We start from the raw sequence: 20628 nt of genomic DNA on the forward strand, positions 1-20628 counted from the left end.
GAGACCGTGTACACAGCGTCTCACTGGAGATCTGCACTATTCATTTACACTCTAATTGATAGCTATGGCAGAGAGCGGGGTCTAAACGTGTCCTGGAGAATTGACTCCATTGTAAGAGACGCCACAGACAAAATATTCTGACTCCGAGATTAGACTCCACGTAACCAGCCATGACCTCACGTCTCAGAAGGAGAGACACCACACAAAGACATCACATTGACTCCTGCGTGGCCTCACATTCACCCTGTCCCTTAAAGGGGTAGTCTCATTTTAGACATCTATGGCATATCCACACCCATGGGACATGCACCTATTACAGAACAGGGATTATCCAGAACGAGAGAGCCACCTTTCCATATAGAGTGGTTGTGATCATCAATATGTGATTGTTGGGGAACCAATACCCGAGACCCCATCAATCAGCTGTTTCAAGCACACTGTGGTCTATTCCCTGTGCCTACAACGTTACGTTCATCAGATACATGGTATACCAGCATCTAAGTCTCATCAAGTAAATGGGGCTGCGATGCAATACCAAGCGTTGCCAATATATCATGAATGTTGCTTTGCCAAAGGACCCAAACATTGTGGCCTCTTCAACTAGCTGACCGGGGGAGATCCCGGTGTTTATGTGGGTTTCCTCCGGTTATTTCAGTTTCCTCTAACACTCCAAAGACATACTGATAGGGGTTGTAGATAGTGCACCCTACCTGGGACAGAGTGGACAATATGCCTGGAAAGCGTTGCAGAATGTGATTGTGATAACGTAAACAAAATAAATAATAGGTCCTGTTTTTCGGACCCTCAGTGATCACATATTGAAGACCTTTCCTAAAGATAGATCATCAGTATATAAAAGTCCTGGAAAATCCCTTTAAGCCCTTAATGTTGTAGCCAGTTTTACTTTTGGTCTTCTACACCTTCTAATAATGGTAAACTTTTATTTTCCCATTCACATAAGGCTTGATTTTTGCGCTAGGGGTTATATTTTTTAATGGCACCATTTATTATGTCTGGAGAACCCCTTTAGGACGAGGCTCCACATTGCAGATTTTGTTGCAGTTTCATGAGCCAAAGCCAGGAGTGGATTGAGCAGAAGTATAAGAAATTCCTATATATTTCTCATTCCTTTTGTAGCCATTCTTGGCTTTGGCTTAAATAAAAAGCAGCAAAATGTGCAACAGAAAAAGCTGCATTACTGCAACGTGTGGCCTCAGCCTTAAACATCTTAGCAGTACATGCCATAAGAAGTCATTGGCAGGGGACTGAGATATTTAGCAGACAGATATCGATGGTTAAGATTATGTTAACCACTAGGCTGAGGTTTAGCTAGGTTTCCTGTCTACACAGGAAGCATTTGCAGCTCTAGATCACACCTATGTAAAGGTGATGGACGCCAAAGCACAAAATATTCTTTTAGATAGTTGTACTAAATTATAAATGGTTAATCCTGGTATCTTAGGGGTATGAGTGCTTGTATCAGTGTACCCACAGGAGAGCTGATAAATGTCTGAGCACTGGGGGTTTTACTACTGGGATCCCCATAGCACAAGAACGTTAATCTGCAAATGTCAAGATTACATTGTGTCGTGCAAGTACATGCAGGACGATAAAAGCGCAGACAAGCCTTGCAACAGGTCCACCATTTTCAACTCTATTGCGACTGTCATCAAAATTTTCCAAAAAAAAACCTTTGGTTGCGATAACTCAGTAAAGTAACATGACTTGGCTTGGTTTATTCCCCTCTGACAGCAGAGTGTGCATATATAGGGGGAATAGCATAGGCTAAAAGCTGTTGAAAGTGTATGACTACCTTAAAGGGATTGAGTCACCTATTTTTTTAACCAAATTTAGAGGTTAAACAAAAAAAAAATTCATGTCACTATCTAGAATTATAAATTAGTAATAAACCCTGCAATTTTCACACTTGCTACTAAACCTAATAATAAACTGAAACTTGCCAATAATGTAGGGGTTTCCTTTGCACCTCATTTTCATCACAGATAACTCCTCTGTATATAACACTACTGACCCATCATTATATCGCTACTGATAAATAGAGGTCACAGATCATCCCCTCTCCCGCCCACCACAGAGTTCAATGAGCTGGCTCCAGACTATTGCTGCCTATGGTCATGCCTGTGCAGTAAAGTGTATCACTAAATGCTGTTAACAGAACAGAGGAAAAGCTCAGGCAAGATGGCCGCCCTCATAATCATGTACACAAAATAGAATAAAATACAGAAAATAAAAAGTGATAGATTTTGCTATCTGGTTTAAACAAAACAAAAAACAACAAAATAGAGTCATACATTCCTTGTAAGACATTTCTTTAATCTCAGGCTATTCCTTTAAGAAGCACATAATGTAATGAGGACACTTTGCATACGTCCAGTCTATGAACATCTCCTTTGACAGACTTGATGCACAATCCATAGGGCAAAGGTTTAATGAGATTCCTATTTAACCTCTTGTGCCCCACACTTTATACACAAGTCCCAGACAACGTTATCGATTTTAAAGGTTTTCAGACCAAAAAAAAGTAAATAAAACAAATTCTGCTATTATTTTTCCCTGATGCATTACATAACTGTCCGGCTTCAAGGCTTTAAAGGTAAACACTCAGTGCGAGCGTCTGCTTCACCTCTCATAAATATAGATGAAAATATAACGCCGCCATATTCACTCGCCACATTCAGATCATTAACCCTTCATGTCAAATGAAATATAAATATGGACACACCTTAAGGAGAAGAAGGAAAATAAATAGCTGTTTTTGCAGACACAGCATGCCTATTGTCCATTGGCTTAGTCCAGTATTTAGGTGTAGCCATATTTACATAAGTGCAATACCAGACTTGGCCTATGGACAAGAGGGGGGCTGTTTATTTGGGAAAGCTCTATTGCCACCCCCTGTTAATGCAATTTATAATTGATACAATAACACAGAATTGATAAGTAACGTAAACCACAATATGTAATAACATAATTCAGCAATAAAATCCATCTCAAACTTGGAATGTAGTCACATAAAACGTAAACATAAGGCGAAATGATGACTCAAGTCTCATGACGGAACCTGCAGACAGAATTGTGACTTCGCTTTTAGTTGAATGCAGAATTCTGTATTGTTTGGACTATAACATCTGCGTCACCTGACTACTTTGTCAAACTGTTGCCCTCTATAATAGTTTATGGAAGTGGCAGTGCATGGGCCCTGACCTCTAGGAAGATGTGCATGACACAACATTTGGCACATTTGATTGAAGCTGCATGGTAAAAAAAAAAAAAAAAAAAAAAGTTCTCTCCTAGTCCAAACCATACAGATCTAATAGCCACTGTGTAAGTGACAATTATATATATACCCCACAGGACATGAAGAGTTGCTGTACTACCTGAGACCACCCTTAATGGGCGATGCCTCAACACCATAAGGCTTGGGCTACACTGTGTGCGACTATGTAGCGCTATCCATGGTGCCAAAGTGCAGCACTGCACAGACCATCCTATTGAAGAAGGCTGGGGTTACACAGAGTCTTTGGCTGTGAGAGGACTTGGATAGCGACTCTGATATTGCTGCGACTTCATTCACTTTACATTAGTGAAGGAGTTACAGGATGACTTGGTGATCTTTGGTCACCCTCCTTATCAGGATGTTCTGTGCAACTACACAGGTAGCTCTGCATAGTCAAACACAGTACCCCTCTTACCTGTCGCCCCCTTCTGTAAGGCTAGGTAGATATTCAGAACCATAGATAGCTCCACATAGTACCCCCTTCCCCCCCCCCCCCCCCCCCCCCACACACACACACACACACTTTCAGGAGGATCAGAAGAGGTTCAGCACTAAGAATAACTCGGCATAGTCACACACAGTACCCCATTACGTATCAGTTTCAGAACCAGACCCCATACAGTCATACCCTCTAAGCCACTTTTGGAGGCTCAGTAGAGGTCAGCACCATGAATAGCTCCAAATAGTAACACACAGTTCATCTCTTACCTGCCCCCGCTTCCTTCTGGGAGGCTCAGTAAAGGATCAGTACTAAGGATAGCTCTGCATAGTCCCACAGTACCCCCTTTACCTGCCTCCACTTTCTGAAAGTCTCAGAGGAGGGTCAGCACTATGAATAACTCCACACAGTCAAAAACATTACCCCCTTACCTGTCATTCCCCCCATGCACACACTTCTGGGAGGCTCAGCACTATGGATAACTCCACATACTTACATATAGTACCCGGTTTATTTGCCCCCCACTTCTGGGAGGCTCCAGAGAGATTCAGCACTATGGATAGCTCCACAAAGTCACACACAGAACCCCTCTTACTTCTCATCCCCTTCTGGGAGACTCAGCAGAGGTCAGCACCATGGATAGCTCCCACATAGTTACACACAGTAGCCCCCCCCCCCACATACCTGTCACCCCCTCCTTTGAGGCTCAGCAGAGGTTCAGCACTATGGACAACCCCAGGAGCAGCCACAGTCGGGTTGCACTCCAGCACTGCAGCCTTACCTGTCGTCATTCTGGAAGGTCTGGTCCCCTAGCAGAAGATCCCTGAATCTGTATCTTGGGGGCAGAGGAGGGACCTCAGTCTCCAGCTCATTCATCTTCAGGGTGCTGATGTCTAGGATGACCCCGCTCTTGTCAGGTGCAAGCCTACAAAGAAGGAAGAGGAGGTGGTGACTGGAAGTTTGCTTGGAGATGCACAAAATCACAACACTGACGCCCCCATCAGGGAGGAGGATGCACTCAGCCCTCCTGCTGCTGAACCTTACATTAGGGTGAGATGGTGCCAGGCATGTTACACGACCAGGGATTTCCCCCCCTTTGCAGACAGTGCTGTTGCCGCCTCAAACGCAGAGATGCACTGACAGTCTGAGCTGTGAGCTGAAGAAGCATTGCAACCTCTGGAGAGGGTGGGGGCTGTGCAGGGGCTGTGCATGGGCTGTGCTATGCCAGTCAGGCTCTGCAGAAAGGGTTAAAGGGCAGCATATAATTACCTAGTGCAGGAGCGCTGTACCCATGAGATCAGCAACATCAGACAAATTCAATATGAAAATCACTGTTGACACTATAATATATTGTGGGTAGATCAGCAGCAGGGGAGGCATTTCTTCATATACAGGCAAATGTTCCATTCAGGAGCCTGGGAAAGCTGTGTGACAACCGGTGACAGGGAGGCAAAATGGATCGTCACCTAGCTTATGTGAAACTACATAAACTATATGACTGAAAAGAATTTAAGGAGCTTAGAGGACAAGTCAAGGTCTTCATTTTTAGGAGAAAATTCTTCTCGGAGACCTAAAAATAAACCAATTTATGGAAATCTAAGTAGGAGCGACCATTGTTATTCCGCAGGGTACAGCAAAAATCTGCTGTTATATATCATGGTATACACTGGGGAACTAAACATATGGCAAGTATATTATACTCCAGAGCTGTATTCTCAATTCAGATGGTTGTCACTGGAAACAGTCAGCAAGCTTGTTGTCGTGCACACTTCTAATAGTTTTTCTAAACTAGCAGTAGGGGGGACAACAAGATTTTCCCCACATAAGATTACTATACAGAGCCTGGTGCAGACAAAGCTCAGTGCCAACACTGGAAATTGTGAGATTTCAGCTCTGAAGCTTACAGAATTTGAATGGAGCTATGGAGTTAAATTAGGCTATAACTCAGGATCAGTAATGTATGTACACAGTGACTGAGCAGAATAGTGAGTGCAGCTCTGGAGTATAATACAGGATGTAACTCAGGATCAGTACAAGATAAGTAATGTAATGTATGTACACAGTGACTGTACCAGCAGAATAGTGAGTGCAGCTCTGGAGTATAATACAGGATGTAACTCAGGATCAGTACAAGATAAGTAATGTAATGTATGTACACAGTGACTGTACCAGCAGAATAGTGAGCACAGCTCTGGAGTATAATACAGGATGTAACTCAGGATCAGTACAGGATAAGTAATGTAATGTATGTACACAGTGACTGTACCAGCAGAATAGTGAGCGCAGCTCTGGAGTATAATACAGGATGTAACTCAGGATCAGTACAGGATAAGTAATGTAATGTATGTACACAGTGACTGCACCAGCAGAATAGTGAGTGCAGCTTTGGAGTATAATAAAGGATGTAACTCAGGATCAGTACAGAATAAGGAATGTACGATTTTGAGAAAGCCATTTACTGTAGTAAGGGGTGTTATAAATATGAATGTGTACTTCCCTTTCTCATGTGCTTGTAAACAAAAAATTCAATTAGAAAGTCATAAATCCTCTAAATCCTCTCAGCACTTCCAGAAAGGATATCATGAGAAAGTCACCACAACATCTGACTTGATAATGTATCAGGCTCTGCAGATGAGGGCATTTCAGGTTATTTCAGGATACACATACATTTGAACAACCCTCTACAGATTTCATACAAACAATCTACACTTCTATATTTCAGAGCCGCATTCCAAATTCTGCAGACTTCAAAGCCAATCTCTCCCAGCATTCTGTAAATGTATCACAATTGGATTACTACACAACATCTGCACAGAGTTTGTATGTCTTCCCTGTGTTTGTGTGGGTTTCATCTGGGTACTTCGGTGTCTCCCACACGCCAAATACACTGATAGGAAATGTAGATTGTGAGCCCTATAGTAGCAGTCTACACGATACAGACTGATCCGATTAACCTTTGGCAAGAGAGGAAGAGGGTCGGGTGTTGGTCCTTAGAGGACATACCCCATTAATGGGCCAGTATGGCTTTTAGAATAGTATAGCATAGCTGGCACAGGATCATAGAACATGGGCATGACGAGTCGACTTTTGAGAAATGACCATACACATTAAAGGACACTTCAGCAATTGTCAATTTGATAGATTTTTAAATCCGCAGAACACAAGGCCCAAGAGTATAATTAAAGTTTAGAAGAATAAAAGTTTTCAATGTCGGCGCGGTGACATTTACCATTCATTCTGAGATGTTGCTTAATTGGCCATTAAAAATCTCAGCGGCTTATAAGCTATAGGTTTATACATAAGAACCCCCCCACCCAGACACACTTCTTAAAGTGCATGGCTGACCCTATATGAAGCTTCTCAGTGACATTAAGGAGTTGCAGCCTTAAGGGACACACAGTAAATGGCTTCTGTAGATATACCAGTCAGTTCCAGGGTTTTCTGTGGTGCACCTTCGCAGGTCTGGCCCTTTAAAAGTCACTAGACTTTTGCAAATGCCCTGACTGATCAGATACTGATGGTCTATCCTGTATACAGGTCATCACTATCCATTACCCTTGGGTGTCAGACAACCCCTTTAAGGTGGTAGTAGTAATAGGCTCCTGCAACTAGTAGGACAGAAATGAGAAAGATAAACTAGCAAACTGCTATAGGTGAACTTATTCCGGGGCTGACCTGCAATACCAGACACAACCAGATATGAGTGGCGCTGGAGTGGGATACCAAATTCTTTCATCTGAAGGCAGGCTATAGTCGCCAACTATCCAGCTGTTGTAAACTACAACTCCCAGCATGCTCTGACAGGCACATTAAGAGTTGTAATTTTGTTACTGCCAGAAAGCGACATAATGGTGTACTTTTGAGGGGTTAGCCAGAGTGGACCAGCTTTGGCTTTCCTCAGACAGTAATCTCTGTCTGCGAGTTCTGTGGAAGAGTTAGTCACGGGATCTGCGGTAAGATCAAGCAGGACACTTATTTTTACAGCGTCCTGAAAACACAGAAGTGTCCGTTTCTTATTCCCATTGAAAGCAACGGGAGGGGCCTTTAATTCCAACGTGTGAGTATGCCCCCCCCCCCCATAGCACTGGACTGTGCCCTCTGCACCCCCCATATCTACACTCTAGTCTCAGGCATCAGTAGAGGTTTTCAGTTCTCCAGAACATTTTATTGTTCTGGCGGAGATAAATGACAATGTGATTTCATCCTCTCCCCCCCGCCTCTAGTCGCCTGTTGTCTTGTCATTCTGCCAAGTGCCAGCCATGTCACAGACGCCTGAAGATTTAGAGCAGTGGGTCTGCAATGTGGAGCGCAGGCAGCTGCAGTGCCACCGAGACCCAGCTCAGTCGCCCCAATGCCCCCAATACGGCATCTGTTCTGGACGTCTGCCTCATTTCTCTTTGTGGCAGGGCACTTATATCAGAATCATAGCAGCATGTGTGCGGTATTTGGGTACAGGCAAACTCCTGTCACAAGAACTGGCTGTCTTGTACCATGTCAGGACTGGCAGCCATAAATGGGAAAACATAGGTTTCTTACAGATGTAGCAGAGCTGAGATTTTCATATCCTGAGTCATGTGTTCACAGGACTGGGACAATTTTTGTTTTGCTAAGAACCATACATTTTCTATTATTTCCCATTAACAATAAGCCAATTAGGGTTTATTTTTTGTGGGATAAATTTAACATTCTACACAGGATACTGGAAACCTGGGGAGATATATATATATACACAGTATATATATATATATATATATATATATATATATATATATATATATATATATATATATGGGGTGGAACTGGAGAAAATCTGCAATTACGCCATATTCTTACAGATTTGTTTTCATTGCGTTTAATGTGCAGTAAAAATGAGACCTTACCTATATTCTGCAGGCAGGTACGATGACGGTGATACCATATTTACATAGTTGTTTTTTGTGTTTTTGAAAAAAAAATTTAAATTTTTACTCTTTTAAAGCTTAAGCATACAGAACTGTATGGCATCGTATTGTGTAGCAATGTAGTTTTTATTGATATCACTTTGGGAAGTATCTGACATTCTAATCACTTATTATTCATTGCTACAGCATTCACAACATGGGATAAATATTTTTACAATTTGGCCATTTCTGGTGTGGGGATATCTAATGCATTTACATTGATTGTTATAAAAGGTATAAACGGAATCAAACATTTTTTTTAATTTTTGAACATTTTTTCTTCCAACTTCTTTAGACTCCTCCTGCAAAGGACATCATATTCATGAGGCTAAGCTGCAATACCAAACACAGCCACATATAATGTATGGCGCTGTGCTTGGCATACAGTGAAAAGGCTGCAGCACTCTCTTCAAACAGCTGATCTGTTGGGGTCTCAGGTGTACGACCCCCAATGATTAGATCATAATGGCCTATCCTAAGGATAGATCATCAATATTCAAGCACCAGAAAACCCCTTTAACATTTAAAGAGTCTGAAAACCTGGAAAAACATATTGCATAGCTCAGGGTTTGTTACAGGCTCAAGGGTGATATATTCTACCCACACTAATACATTGTAACAAATGCAGGAGAGTGATTTGTGCAAGAAGATTTCTTAGTCTGGGTACAACTGTAGCAAACCCTCAGCTCTAATATTAGGCCAGCCTATTGATGTAAAGAATGAATATTCCTATTCACCAACAACCAGCACAGATCATGAAAATGGCGATGAATTAAAACACCAGCATAAAGCACCAATCCCATGTAATACTTCATTTGTCCTATGGCGGCGCTGTAGAGTAATTCAGCTGCAGATTTTAAAAGGCTGATTTAACACTGCGCTTGCCACATGTACTGATGTAATGTCATGGCAGGGTTACTGCTGCTAGGATGAACATGCAAATAAATGGACAACAAACATGGTGGGTTGGAGTAGGACATGGGGAGGATTTAGCACCCTGTACTTCCATAACACAGCAAAAAACTATGGAAAAGTAGCTTGGAAATGAAAGTGTTTACATACTGGTCTTACATAGGCAGAATGAGTTGGGACTGGACATCATTGCCCAGGGATCTTCCTTTACACACTATGGATGCCCAATAGCCGGGGACCACCACTGATCAACATGAAAAGGGACTCTGTAGATTTCCCTGACTGCGCTATGTGTACAGGGCAGAGGTGTACTTGAGTGGCCCCAAATATTATGTGACTGCTGAGACAGCTCCACGGAAGTCAATATAGTGGTGTTCTCCAGATCGCTGGTCCAATGGTCAGACCTCTAACTTTATCCTCTATCCGTGTCCACTCCCACCCCTGGACTTGCTGCCTGCTCTACACTCAAGATAGGGGCAGGTCCCCAGCTATAGTAGGTCTGCATTGCCTTCTAGTCAGTAGTATAAAATTGGGGGGCCTCCGTGTCCTCTCACTTTTCTTCAACAAGACAATTGCCCAAAACTTGCTTAGAGGGTCATCCAAGGTACTCAATTAAGTGGTGTCCACCACAGAATTCTGCCCTTATCTGATATCCACAAATGTTTAAGTAATGGCAACCAAAGAAGATTACCTGGTTTTGGCCATCCTGAACTTGAGTTAGAACTGCTCCCAGATCCTTCAGCCTCCATCCCCCCAGACAATGGTCTGCTTTTTTGGTTGGTATGGGTTATTGTTGCACTGTTCTGATCTTTAAAACCATGGTGTGGACCCCCTCTTTGGTGATCACATCTTGGGTACTTCAATGTTAACTTGAACAGATAAAATTTGCAGGACTTGAGCTTTAGCCAAGTCAACTGTAAAGTCTAGATCAGGGGTCAGTAACCTTCGGCACTCCAGCTGCTGTGAAACTACAACTCCATTCATTTCCTTGGGAGTTCCAAGAACAGCAGAGCGAGTATGCATGCTGGGAGTTGTAGTTTTACAACAGCTGGAGTATATTAGCACTTGGTTGTTATTTAAGGCAACACTAAAAATACGTTTGTTCCTATGTCAAAGGTGTCCATACCCTTTAAGGATCTGTCTTCACAGACTTCCCCTGCGCCTATACACTCACCGGCCACTTTATTAGGTACACCATGCTAGTAACGGGTTGGACCCCCTTTTGCCTTCAGAACTGCCTCAATTCTTCGTGGCATAGATTCAACAAGGTGCTGGAAGCATTCCTCAGAGATTTTGGTCCATATTGACATCATGGCATCACACAGTTGCCGCAGATTTGTCGGCTGCACATCCATGATGCGAATCTCCCGTTCCACCACATCCCAAAGATGCTCTATTGGATTGAGATCTGGTGACTGTGGAGGCCATTGGAGTACAGTGAGCTCATTGTCATGTTCAAGAAACCAGTCTGAGATGATTCCAGCTTTATGACATGGCGCATTATCCTGCTGAAAGTAGCCATCAGATGTTGGGTACATTGTGGTCATAAAGGGATGGACATGGTCAGCAACAATACTCAGGTAGGCTTTGGCGTTGCAACAATGCTCAATTGGTACCAAGGGGCCCAAAGAGTGCCAAGAAAATATTCCCCACACCATTACACCACCACCACCAGCCTGAACCGTTGATACAAGGCAGGATGGATCCATGCTTTCATGTTGTTGACGCCAAATTCTGACCCTACCATCCGAATGTCGCAGCAGAAATCGAGACTCATCAGACCAGGCAACGTTTTTCCAATCTTCAATTGTCCAATTTCGATCAGCTTGTGCAAATTGTAGCCTCAGTTTCCTGTTCTTAGCTGAAAGGAGTGGCACCCGGTGTGGTCTTCTGCTGCTGTAGCCCATCTGCCTCAAAGTTCGACGTACTGTGCGTTCAGAGATGCTCTTCTGGCTACCTTGGTTGTAACGGGTGGCTATTTGAGTCACTGTTGCCTTTCTATCAGCTCGAACCAGTCTGGCCATTCTCCTCTGACCTCTGGCATCAACAACGCATTTCCGCCCACAGAACTGCCGCTCACTGGATGTTTTTTCTTTTTCGGACCATTCTCTGTAAACCCTAGAGATGGTTGTGCGTGAAAATCCCAGTAGATCAGCAGTTTCTGAAATACTCAGACCAGCCCTTCTGGCACCAACAACCATGCCACGTTCAAAGGCACTCAAATCACCTTTCTTCCCCATACTGATGCTCGGATTGAACTGCAGGAGATTGTCTTGACCATGTCTACATGCCTAAATGCACTGAGTTGCCGCCATGTGATTGGCTGATTAGAAATTAAGTGTTAACGAGCAGTTGGACAGGTGTACCTAATAAAGTGGCCGGTGAGTGTATATTGGAGTCTCTTCCATCTTGACAGCCATTGTCCCCTTTAATCCTAGCACAAATACTGCAAGGTTCTCCCACTGTGTCTGGATTAAGGAACACACCATCACATGAAAACCACATCTAATCCCTCGATGGAAGAAGAAAGGGAAATGTTTGTACTTAAGACGCACTCCAGTCATGTTCATCTCTCGACTCTCCGCAGAGGGGTCGAGAAGAATCTCCATAATAAGGGATAAGGATCTACAGTTAATGAGATCTGGGATTCCTCTAACTCTTTACACATTCTCTGTCATCAACCACTTGTGGCTGGGGAGATGATAGTTTTTCCGGTGGGATTACGAGGATGAATAATATACAGTAATTTGAGACATATTTCCAATATAGAAGACATATCCTGATCAGCCATAACATTAAAAATACCACTCTGACATTGTGTAGGTCTCTGTACTGACATCAAAACAGCTCTGAGCCGTCAGGGAATATATGCCACAAAACCTGTGAAGGTGTCATGTGGTATGTGGCTCCAAGACGTTGGTGGCAGACCCTTTAAAGAGGGTTTCCAGCCACCACATGGGGGGCCAACACCCACTCCCTGCACCTGGCTGTCTCCGAACCCCTGAAGAGAGAGGGATACGTACTTGTTTATGGTCCTTCAATATGACGTTGGACCCCTCATCCCATCCTGTGCCCTCAATGGCCAGTCTGAAAGTGAGCATGCTCATGCAGGTCACTGGTGACATCATAGCAGTGAGATCATGTGACCATAATTGTCAGCTTCACTTCCAGACCAGCCAGTGTGGGCACAGATGACAAAATAGAGGACCAAGGAAAGGGTGCTATCCCTACTTTTCTTATTTTTTATCATCTGCATCCCTCCCTGTGTTTTCCATTTTGTCTGTAAAACCCCTTCAAGTTCTGCAAGTTGTTTGTTGTGGCCTCAGTGGCTCAGACGCCAAATCTAGCCCTACGTGTCATTTTATGTGACTTGTGACATCTCTCACTTAGCTCACTCATTTTTCTAAAGGAAGGTTAAAGCACTTGGAAAGGGAAGGGGTGCCGCCCCACGAAATAGGTTCCAGTGCTTGTTATAGGGGGCAACACCAGTATCAATTAAAATAATTCCACATTAGATGCTGAGGTCTCTTACTTGAGGAGGAGCACTTGTCAGAGGGGGCGCCAGCACATATAGAACATAGATTGGAATTTTGACACCAAACACAGCTGTCTGAAGGCAATCATAACCCCAATGTGACCCTTGAATAAGTTTGACACCCCTGCCATACATATGTTCAACCAGATTGAGAGCTGGAGTCCAAGTCACCACCTTGAGCTCTTCGTCTTGTTCCTCAAGCCATACCTAAACAGATATTGCATTATCCTGGTGAAATAGGCCACTGGCATTAGGGGGCACCACACTGTGAAAGGGAGTACTTGGTCTGCACAATGTTTAAGTAGGTGGTATATGTTAAACTAACATCCACATGATACTAGGACCCAAGGTTTCCCAAACCATCACTCTGTCTATGCCAGCGCCTATCCTGGAGTACTCAGACTTGGGCGTCCACATGATGTAAAAGACTATGTGATCCATGAGACCAGGCTGACTTCTTTCATTGACTCATGTCTTAGTTCTGACGATGTTGTGTTCATTACAGGCACTACTTAGTCGAGAAAGAAAATCTCCACTGTCCCAGTGTCCCGGGTAGGTCCTTAGACTTCAGATGCACCATCTCAGCTACAGATACAAGACATCAGACACCACAAGTAGTTTCTTTCTTGTAGTATATGAACTAGAATTGATTTTATGACACCAATGATTAAATTGATGCAGATTCCGGCCTGGATATACAGCCAACATATAGCATGCATGTGTCTAGATGGGTTTTTCTGCTTAGTGCAGGATTTACGTCTATGCCCCTCTTAATGGGACCCATCATGTAGCGAAGCCTTCCTCTGCCTCATGTTAAAAGGATGCTTTAGCCCACCAGATATTGCTCTCCTCATAACACTTCAATTATCTTAATGCCTATAATTGCAACGATACAAAGTGGAAAATCCCATCTGCCGGGTTCACATTGCAGATCACATCCCACTTATAGGAAATCTGGAGAACGTCTGATTGTATTAAGCCTCACTATAATAAACCAAATGCAAGCATGTGACTAAATGTTATATAATATCCAATTCCATATTGACTCACCATGCTTTATACTGCAGCACTGCTTTCCTACATGTAATTGTCAATAAAACAGAGATGGAATGACTATAAGCAACTAAATCAGGAGTCAGAAAATAAGCCTGGGACAGACCAAGTCAGTAGGACTCATTGCCATGGGCCGGGGAGGTTTGGGGGCCTTTGTTATCCATTTATGCCCCCCTTCCCAGCAGCATTTCAGTCGCTTGTAGTTAGTAAATCCCTGGTTGTGCTTGTATAATATTTGCATCTGATTTATAAGCTTTTTACTCTAGATTTACATTTTGTTAATTCCTTTGTGGTGATTTCCTCGTAACATAAAGACATTTCAAACAGAATTAGTTATTAGGAGTCGAGGATGCAAAATGGCACAGGGACATAGAGAACAAAGGAGCAGCTCAGTATACAGTGATTTAAAACGCAAGATCGCTATCTGAACATATACATCGCTGTGCTTGGAGTACATGGATCTGAATGGGAGCTCAGTTGAAGTAAACCTCCATGACCAGTACACGGTGGACAGAGCCATCCACTTCTGACTCTACCAACAGTGTCGTTTTGGTAGCAGCTGATGGTTACAATATTGATGACCTATTCTTGGGAAAGGTGATCAAAACCAGAAATCTGGAAAACCCCTTTAGGTTGCAGAGAAGGTGCAAGTTATAAATATGATGAGTAAAGAAACTCCACTTTGGCCACGTCCCCTTTCCTTACCAAGGAGCTAAATGGGGGCAAAGGAGGAAAAACATCTGGAAAAAAGGGGCAAATGCTTCATAAATAAACCACAGCGAGAAAACAAGTCTCCAAAAATTTATGCCAAAAAAAGGGGCAAGTTATTGACAAATGCTGAAAAAGTTTTTGGCCAAAACGTGTGAGTAAAGCTTTAAGATAGGAACCATAGTGGCATAGGTTGGGCCCCCAAGACCCTTGGCATACAGCCTGGGCTATCGTTAGAGGGGAACATACTGGGCAATTGCCCAGGGCCCCCTTCCCCTGTGACGTAAAGGACGTGTGATAGTGAGACTGACTTCCGATTGGTGGGAGACTCAGGGGAGGTGGAAGTGAGACCCGCCCAAAGCTTAAATAAGAGCGGGTCGGAGCATACATCGTGTCGGCCTCTAATAAGTACTGGGACCCATCATCAGGGTCCTGGGAATCACGGTTGTAACCGCACATTGTATTAAGGTGTAGTGGGGTAGAAGTGTGTACAGTCTCCTGATGAATTAAGTATAAGGAAACGCGCAGAGACTAATATTTACAAGCGACCAATCTATCTTCCAGTAGTTTTACTACTGACAGGGGGTGTGGGTATTCATTCACAAACCTTAAAAGAACCACAATCTATTTAGCATTTGTTTAACCTAGTCACACTTATCTTGTAGCTACAAGGAAGTTTAGGTGGAGGGTAGTTTGACATCAAGGGCAAGAGGCAAGCTGATTTCATATTGCTGGATTTCAAAAACATTGTTGCATCCAGCATACTACAATATGTATTAGTAATAGCTAGTCTCTGCTTATTATAGATGGCTGTGTGGTGAAATGATACAAAGTAACAGCTAGTTACTGGTGCTGATGTGGATGTGTTTGAGTTATATACGTCCTCATACACGATCACGACCTTGTGGTGAATCGACACCAAGTCAAAGCTGAGTACTTGTGCTGACCTTGAAGGTTGTCAATCATGAATGCCCTTATACACAGCCCGATCCTTGTAAGATTAATCCTTGTGCTGCTAGCATGCTTGTGATCTAGATTTTATCTTAGTAGGTGTGTAGTATCAACACCTTTATTGTTATAGATACATTAGGGGCCGCTATATTGCCCTATTTTTTAACAGTCTAATAAAAGTTATATTTTATCTATTTTTATGGGGGGGGGGGGGGATGCTTCTTTGGAGTATATACATTTATTAGTACTCCCAGATCCATTGTATGTATATTTAGAGTGTGACTATACCTTGTAATGAACAAGAGCCTTTGAGAGGCAGTATACATCGCAGTGCTTGGAGTACATGGATCTGGATGGGAGCTCAGTTGTAGTAAACCTCCATGACCAGTACACGGTGGACAGAGCCATCCACTTCTGACTCTACCAACAGTGTCGTTTTGGTACCAGCTGATGGTTACAATATTGATGATCTATTCATGGGAAAGGTGCTCAAAACCAGATTTCTGGAAAACCCCTTTAGGTTGCAGAGAAGGTGCAAGTTATAAATATGATGAGTAAAGAAACTCCACTTTGGCCACATCCCCTTTCCTTATCAAGAAGCTAAATGGGGGCAAAGGAGAAAAAACATCTGGAAAAAGAAGGGGCAAATGCTTCATGAATAGTCCACAGCGAGCAAACAAGTCTCCAAAAATTTATGCCAAAAAAGGGGCAAATAACTTGATAAATGTTGAAAAAGTTTTTGGCCAAAACATGTGAGTAAAGCTTTAAGATAAGAACCATAGTGTGATAGTGGCACAGGTTGGGCCCCCAAGACCCTTGGCATACAGCCTGGGCTGGTGTTAGAGTGGAACATACTGGGCAATTTCCCAAAAGGGGCTCCCGGGATCCGGAGCATCAGGCTTTTAGCCTGATGGGTGGAATCCAGGGAGCTCCCACTGTATGGGCATGCTGTGCTGTGCACGCCAGTACAGTGTAATACTATGACACAGCAGGGAGCTGAAAAGTCCCTGCTCTGCAATAGAGGACCTGCAGAAATGCACAGAACTTTGTGGCGCAGGTGGTGTCATGACGTCACTGTACCGTGCCACCTGTACAACTACTACAGAAAAGAGCCTGCAGCTGCTTCGCTCAGGGTGGGAGCGCGGTAAGGGGAGTACAAGGTGACTAATATAAGGGGAGAATGTTATATGTAAGGGGGTTATTATAGGAGATGACATTATATATAAGGGAAGACATATATAAGGGGCTATGATAAGGGGGGACTGTTATAGGAGAGGAACCATTATATATAAGGTTGGCTGATATAAGGGGGCTATTATATATAAGGAGGCTATTACAGGAGAGGGACTATTATATGTAAAAGGTGTTATATATAAAGGGGCTATTAGATAAAATTACTATTTATAAGGGGGGCTATTATAAGGTGGAAACATAAGGCAGGCTATTATTTCTAAAGGGAGGAACTATTTATTATTTATAAGAGGGAAACTTTATAAAGAGAGTATTGTTAAAGAGGCTATTATTTATAAGAGGGCTAATATGGATAATGTGGACTATTTATAAGATTAAATATTTATGAGAGGGAAATTATTAATGGGGGAATATTTATAAGGGGGCACTATTTATGAGGGGGGCTATTATTGATATGGGGCACGGTTTATAAGCAGGGACTATTTATACTGAAGCACTATAATAACTGATGAGGGGGTGCAAAAATCTATAAGGCAGTATAAAGGTGGTTATATGAATTGTGTGTGGGCATAAGGAGGGGTGGTTTTTACTGTTTTGGGGACAGAAAGAGGGCATTTTTAACCCTTAAGTACTATCATGGTGTCTATCATACACATATCATTATGATAGACACCATGATAGTGTTAAATATTATATATTTACAATATTCTCTAGCAGACATGGGGTTAACACTCTACTGACATCATAGTCTTATATTCTTGGAACATGGGTGCGGTTAGTGTACACTATTTTAGAAATCTCCTTACATAGCTACAAGATGGAAGGTAGTACTTAAGGGTTAAAGGAGCTGCCACTGGAAATATGATGGCATTGTTGGTATTTCAGCATCTGGGGCCCCGCTTTTAATTTTGCCCAGGTCCACAGTTTGTCTACAACCAGTCCTGCATTGAGCGTATTTTGCCCAGGGAAGTTGCAGTCAGCTGTTCACTTGATGAAAACATACCCAACTCCCCCTCCCCCATGACAACAATTTGCCATAAGAGGTCAGACACTTTACCTTGCATATACATGCCACCCATGGCAAGCATAAAACTTTCATGTAGCCCCATACTTTCCTATAGATTGTACCAGCTGTATTCTACTCACCATTATAGGACACGTGACAAGTCACATATGTCCATGTAGGTGGTCACCTTTGTAAACCCTCGACTGTCATGACCTCCAGATGGTGGGGGGGCCAAGGTGCAGCCAGTGTGTAGTTGTTTAGGGTCTCAGAGTAATAACTACAGAGGCGAAGGCTTCTCCCACCTGACAGCTGCACTGCCAGTGATTGGGAAACTTCCCAGCACAAGGTTCTGCTCCACCTGCGCCAGCTAATCAGAAACATGATCCGAGCTCCAGTCACTGCCTTATAAAAACATGTCCGAATCTGTCACAAGGGTGCATTCACACTGTGCAGTTAAAACAGCATGCAGTTTTTGATTTTGTAGATGAAACATTTTAAAGAATTGTGTTTCTCCTGCAAAATTACAAAACTCCACCAAAAATCGCATCAAAGCTGGATACTGCATTAGCTGCACCATGTAAATGCGCTCCAAGGGCTTATTCACATGTTCATGTTTTAATCAGGTTTTTGAAGCCAAAATTGGGATTTGTTCATAAAATGAAACCGACTATAACGGGACGGCAACTTCTGTTTTCTAGAATCTACTTCTGTGGACAGAATGATAGTGTGACTATACCCCTAAATACTACACAACAACCTCTGGGATTTTTACAATTTGTCCATGATAATAAATTCAATCTAAGAAAAATTGCCAAGGGGGAAATTACCCGGTATCAAAAACCACAATAAAACTCACAGCGATGTAATGTATCCTGGATTATTGCAGGGCTACACAACCACATTGGATGGGAGTCTCATCGCACGACTAAAGATCGTTGTGTAGCCTTGGGACTCCTACACTAAGTGAATGGAGTCATATTGTGACCCCTAAGGGTGCTGCAACCAAAGATCAAGCACTGCTGGGGGGTTTTTTTACGAATGGCCGCAGCACCCTCGGGGTCACAGTGTGACGCCATCCTCTTACAATAGTGAAGCAGTCACAGGGCAACCTGCTAATCTTTGGTCACACAACTAATGTGGCATTTATATGTGGTTTTTAAAGCCAAACCCTGGAGTGGATTAGAAGCTGGAATAGCAGTGCCTGTCCTTTATGTTCTCTCTCCAGTTATGAACTATACCCGCTTTGGCTGAAAAAAACTACATAAAAAAATGAAAGTGTGAATACATCCTAATGGGCATGGGTAAAATCTACATGTAATTTGGGTTATTCCTTAATGGACCTAACTTAGGGTGCATGCACACTACATAACGCCGGGCGTGTATGAGAGCCGTACACGCCGGCGTTACAGCAGGGCTGCCGAACACTTCCCATTCACTTCAATGGGAGCGCTCGTAAACGCCGCTGTTACGAGCGCTCCCATTGAAGTGAATGGGAAGTGTTTGGCAGTCTGCTGTAATGCCGGCGTGTACGGCTGTGATACACGCCCGGCGTTACTCAGTGTGCATGCACCCTTATACAGAAATAATTTATTAAAATGGGATAATTAGTTGCCTGTAGCAACCAATCACAGCATAGCTTTCATTTTGTAGTCCGCTTATGAAAAATGAAAGCTGAATTCTGGTTGCTAAGGGTAACTAAAACAGTTTTAAAACGCTGTAATAAGACTGCCTGGGATTGGTTGCTATGGAGGACCACTCTTTGTGCCCACACTGAAAGAGGTGTTGTTATGAGCAGAACCTCAGAACAATCCCTCCATATAATTTTATCTACTGAACCAGGGATGAAAACATTTCTAGGAAAAGATTCCTAGATAAAAAGGGACATTAAACTGGGGCAAAATCTGAAATTAGATTTTTAATAACACCAGCGCCACCCGGTGGTCAGCCTGGGTGTAGCAATCATATTCAACACGGTATTACAGATTATGTACGTTCTGTGCCCATAGTGATCATAAGTGCTACATATCAGCCGTTCCATGAAAATGTGTAGGCTATTCAGTAATTTCTATAAAAGTGCTTGATTTGCCAATGGAGGCAAGGAATACGCAAATAAAACCACCTTAGTGAAAAGGGGAACTTGCTCTAGCGCCACCTTTTTGTAGGTAGCTTCCTATAGCGCAAACCCTCCTTCTCCTGAAGCTTAGTAGCATAATATGTCAATACAGGGACTTGGCGTTATTCCCAGATTATACTACTAGGTTTCAGGAAAACTAGACATTGATTTACATGGAATCACTTTCCAAAGATGGCGCTAGAGCAAGTTTCCCATTTCCACCAATGAGGTCTTATTTGCATATTGCTTTCCATGAATTTTCAGCACAGTAAGGGTCCATTCACACGGAGATAACACGTGCTCATTTTGGCAGAATACACATGTAAAGAATACACGTGTAAAAATAAGACTCCCATTGACTTCAAAGACATTTTTTACACGTGTAAAAAACGCACCAGAAAACGCGACACATTTTTTGACGTTTTTTTTACACGTGTAGAAATGTCATTGAAGTCAATGGGAGTCTTATTTTTACACATGTATTC

The 20628-nt window shown here is 42.9% G+C and overlaps 1 protein-coding gene across 4 annotated transcripts in view; it reads right to left on the reverse strand.

Annotated features, from left to right (window-relative positions):
* The window catches only part of KCNT1 (potassium sodium-activated channel subfamily T member 1), a 214274-nt gene that overhangs the window by 169861 nt on the left and 23785 nt on the right, over window positions 1-20628 (reverse strand). For 2 of the 4 annotated variants that reach the window (XM_075259498.1, XM_075259496.1), the window contains exon 2: window positions 4516-4659. In XM_075259498.1, the coding sequence (XP_075115599.1) occupies window positions 4516-4659 (144 nt within the window). Of the gene's footprint in view, window positions 1-4515; window positions 4660-4778; window positions 4869-18170; window positions 18323-20628 lie in introns of those variants that run through there. The other 2 variants (XM_075259502.1, XM_075259500.1) reach the window with 2 other exon arrangements.

Source organism: Leptodactylus fuscus, chromosome 11, assembly GCF_031893055.1.
Source record: "Leptodactylus fuscus isolate aLepFus1 chromosome 11, aLepFus1.hap2, whole genome shotgun sequence".
Lineage (NCBI taxonomy): Eukaryota > Metazoa > Chordata > Amphibia > Anura > Leptodactylidae > Leptodactylus > Leptodactylus fuscus.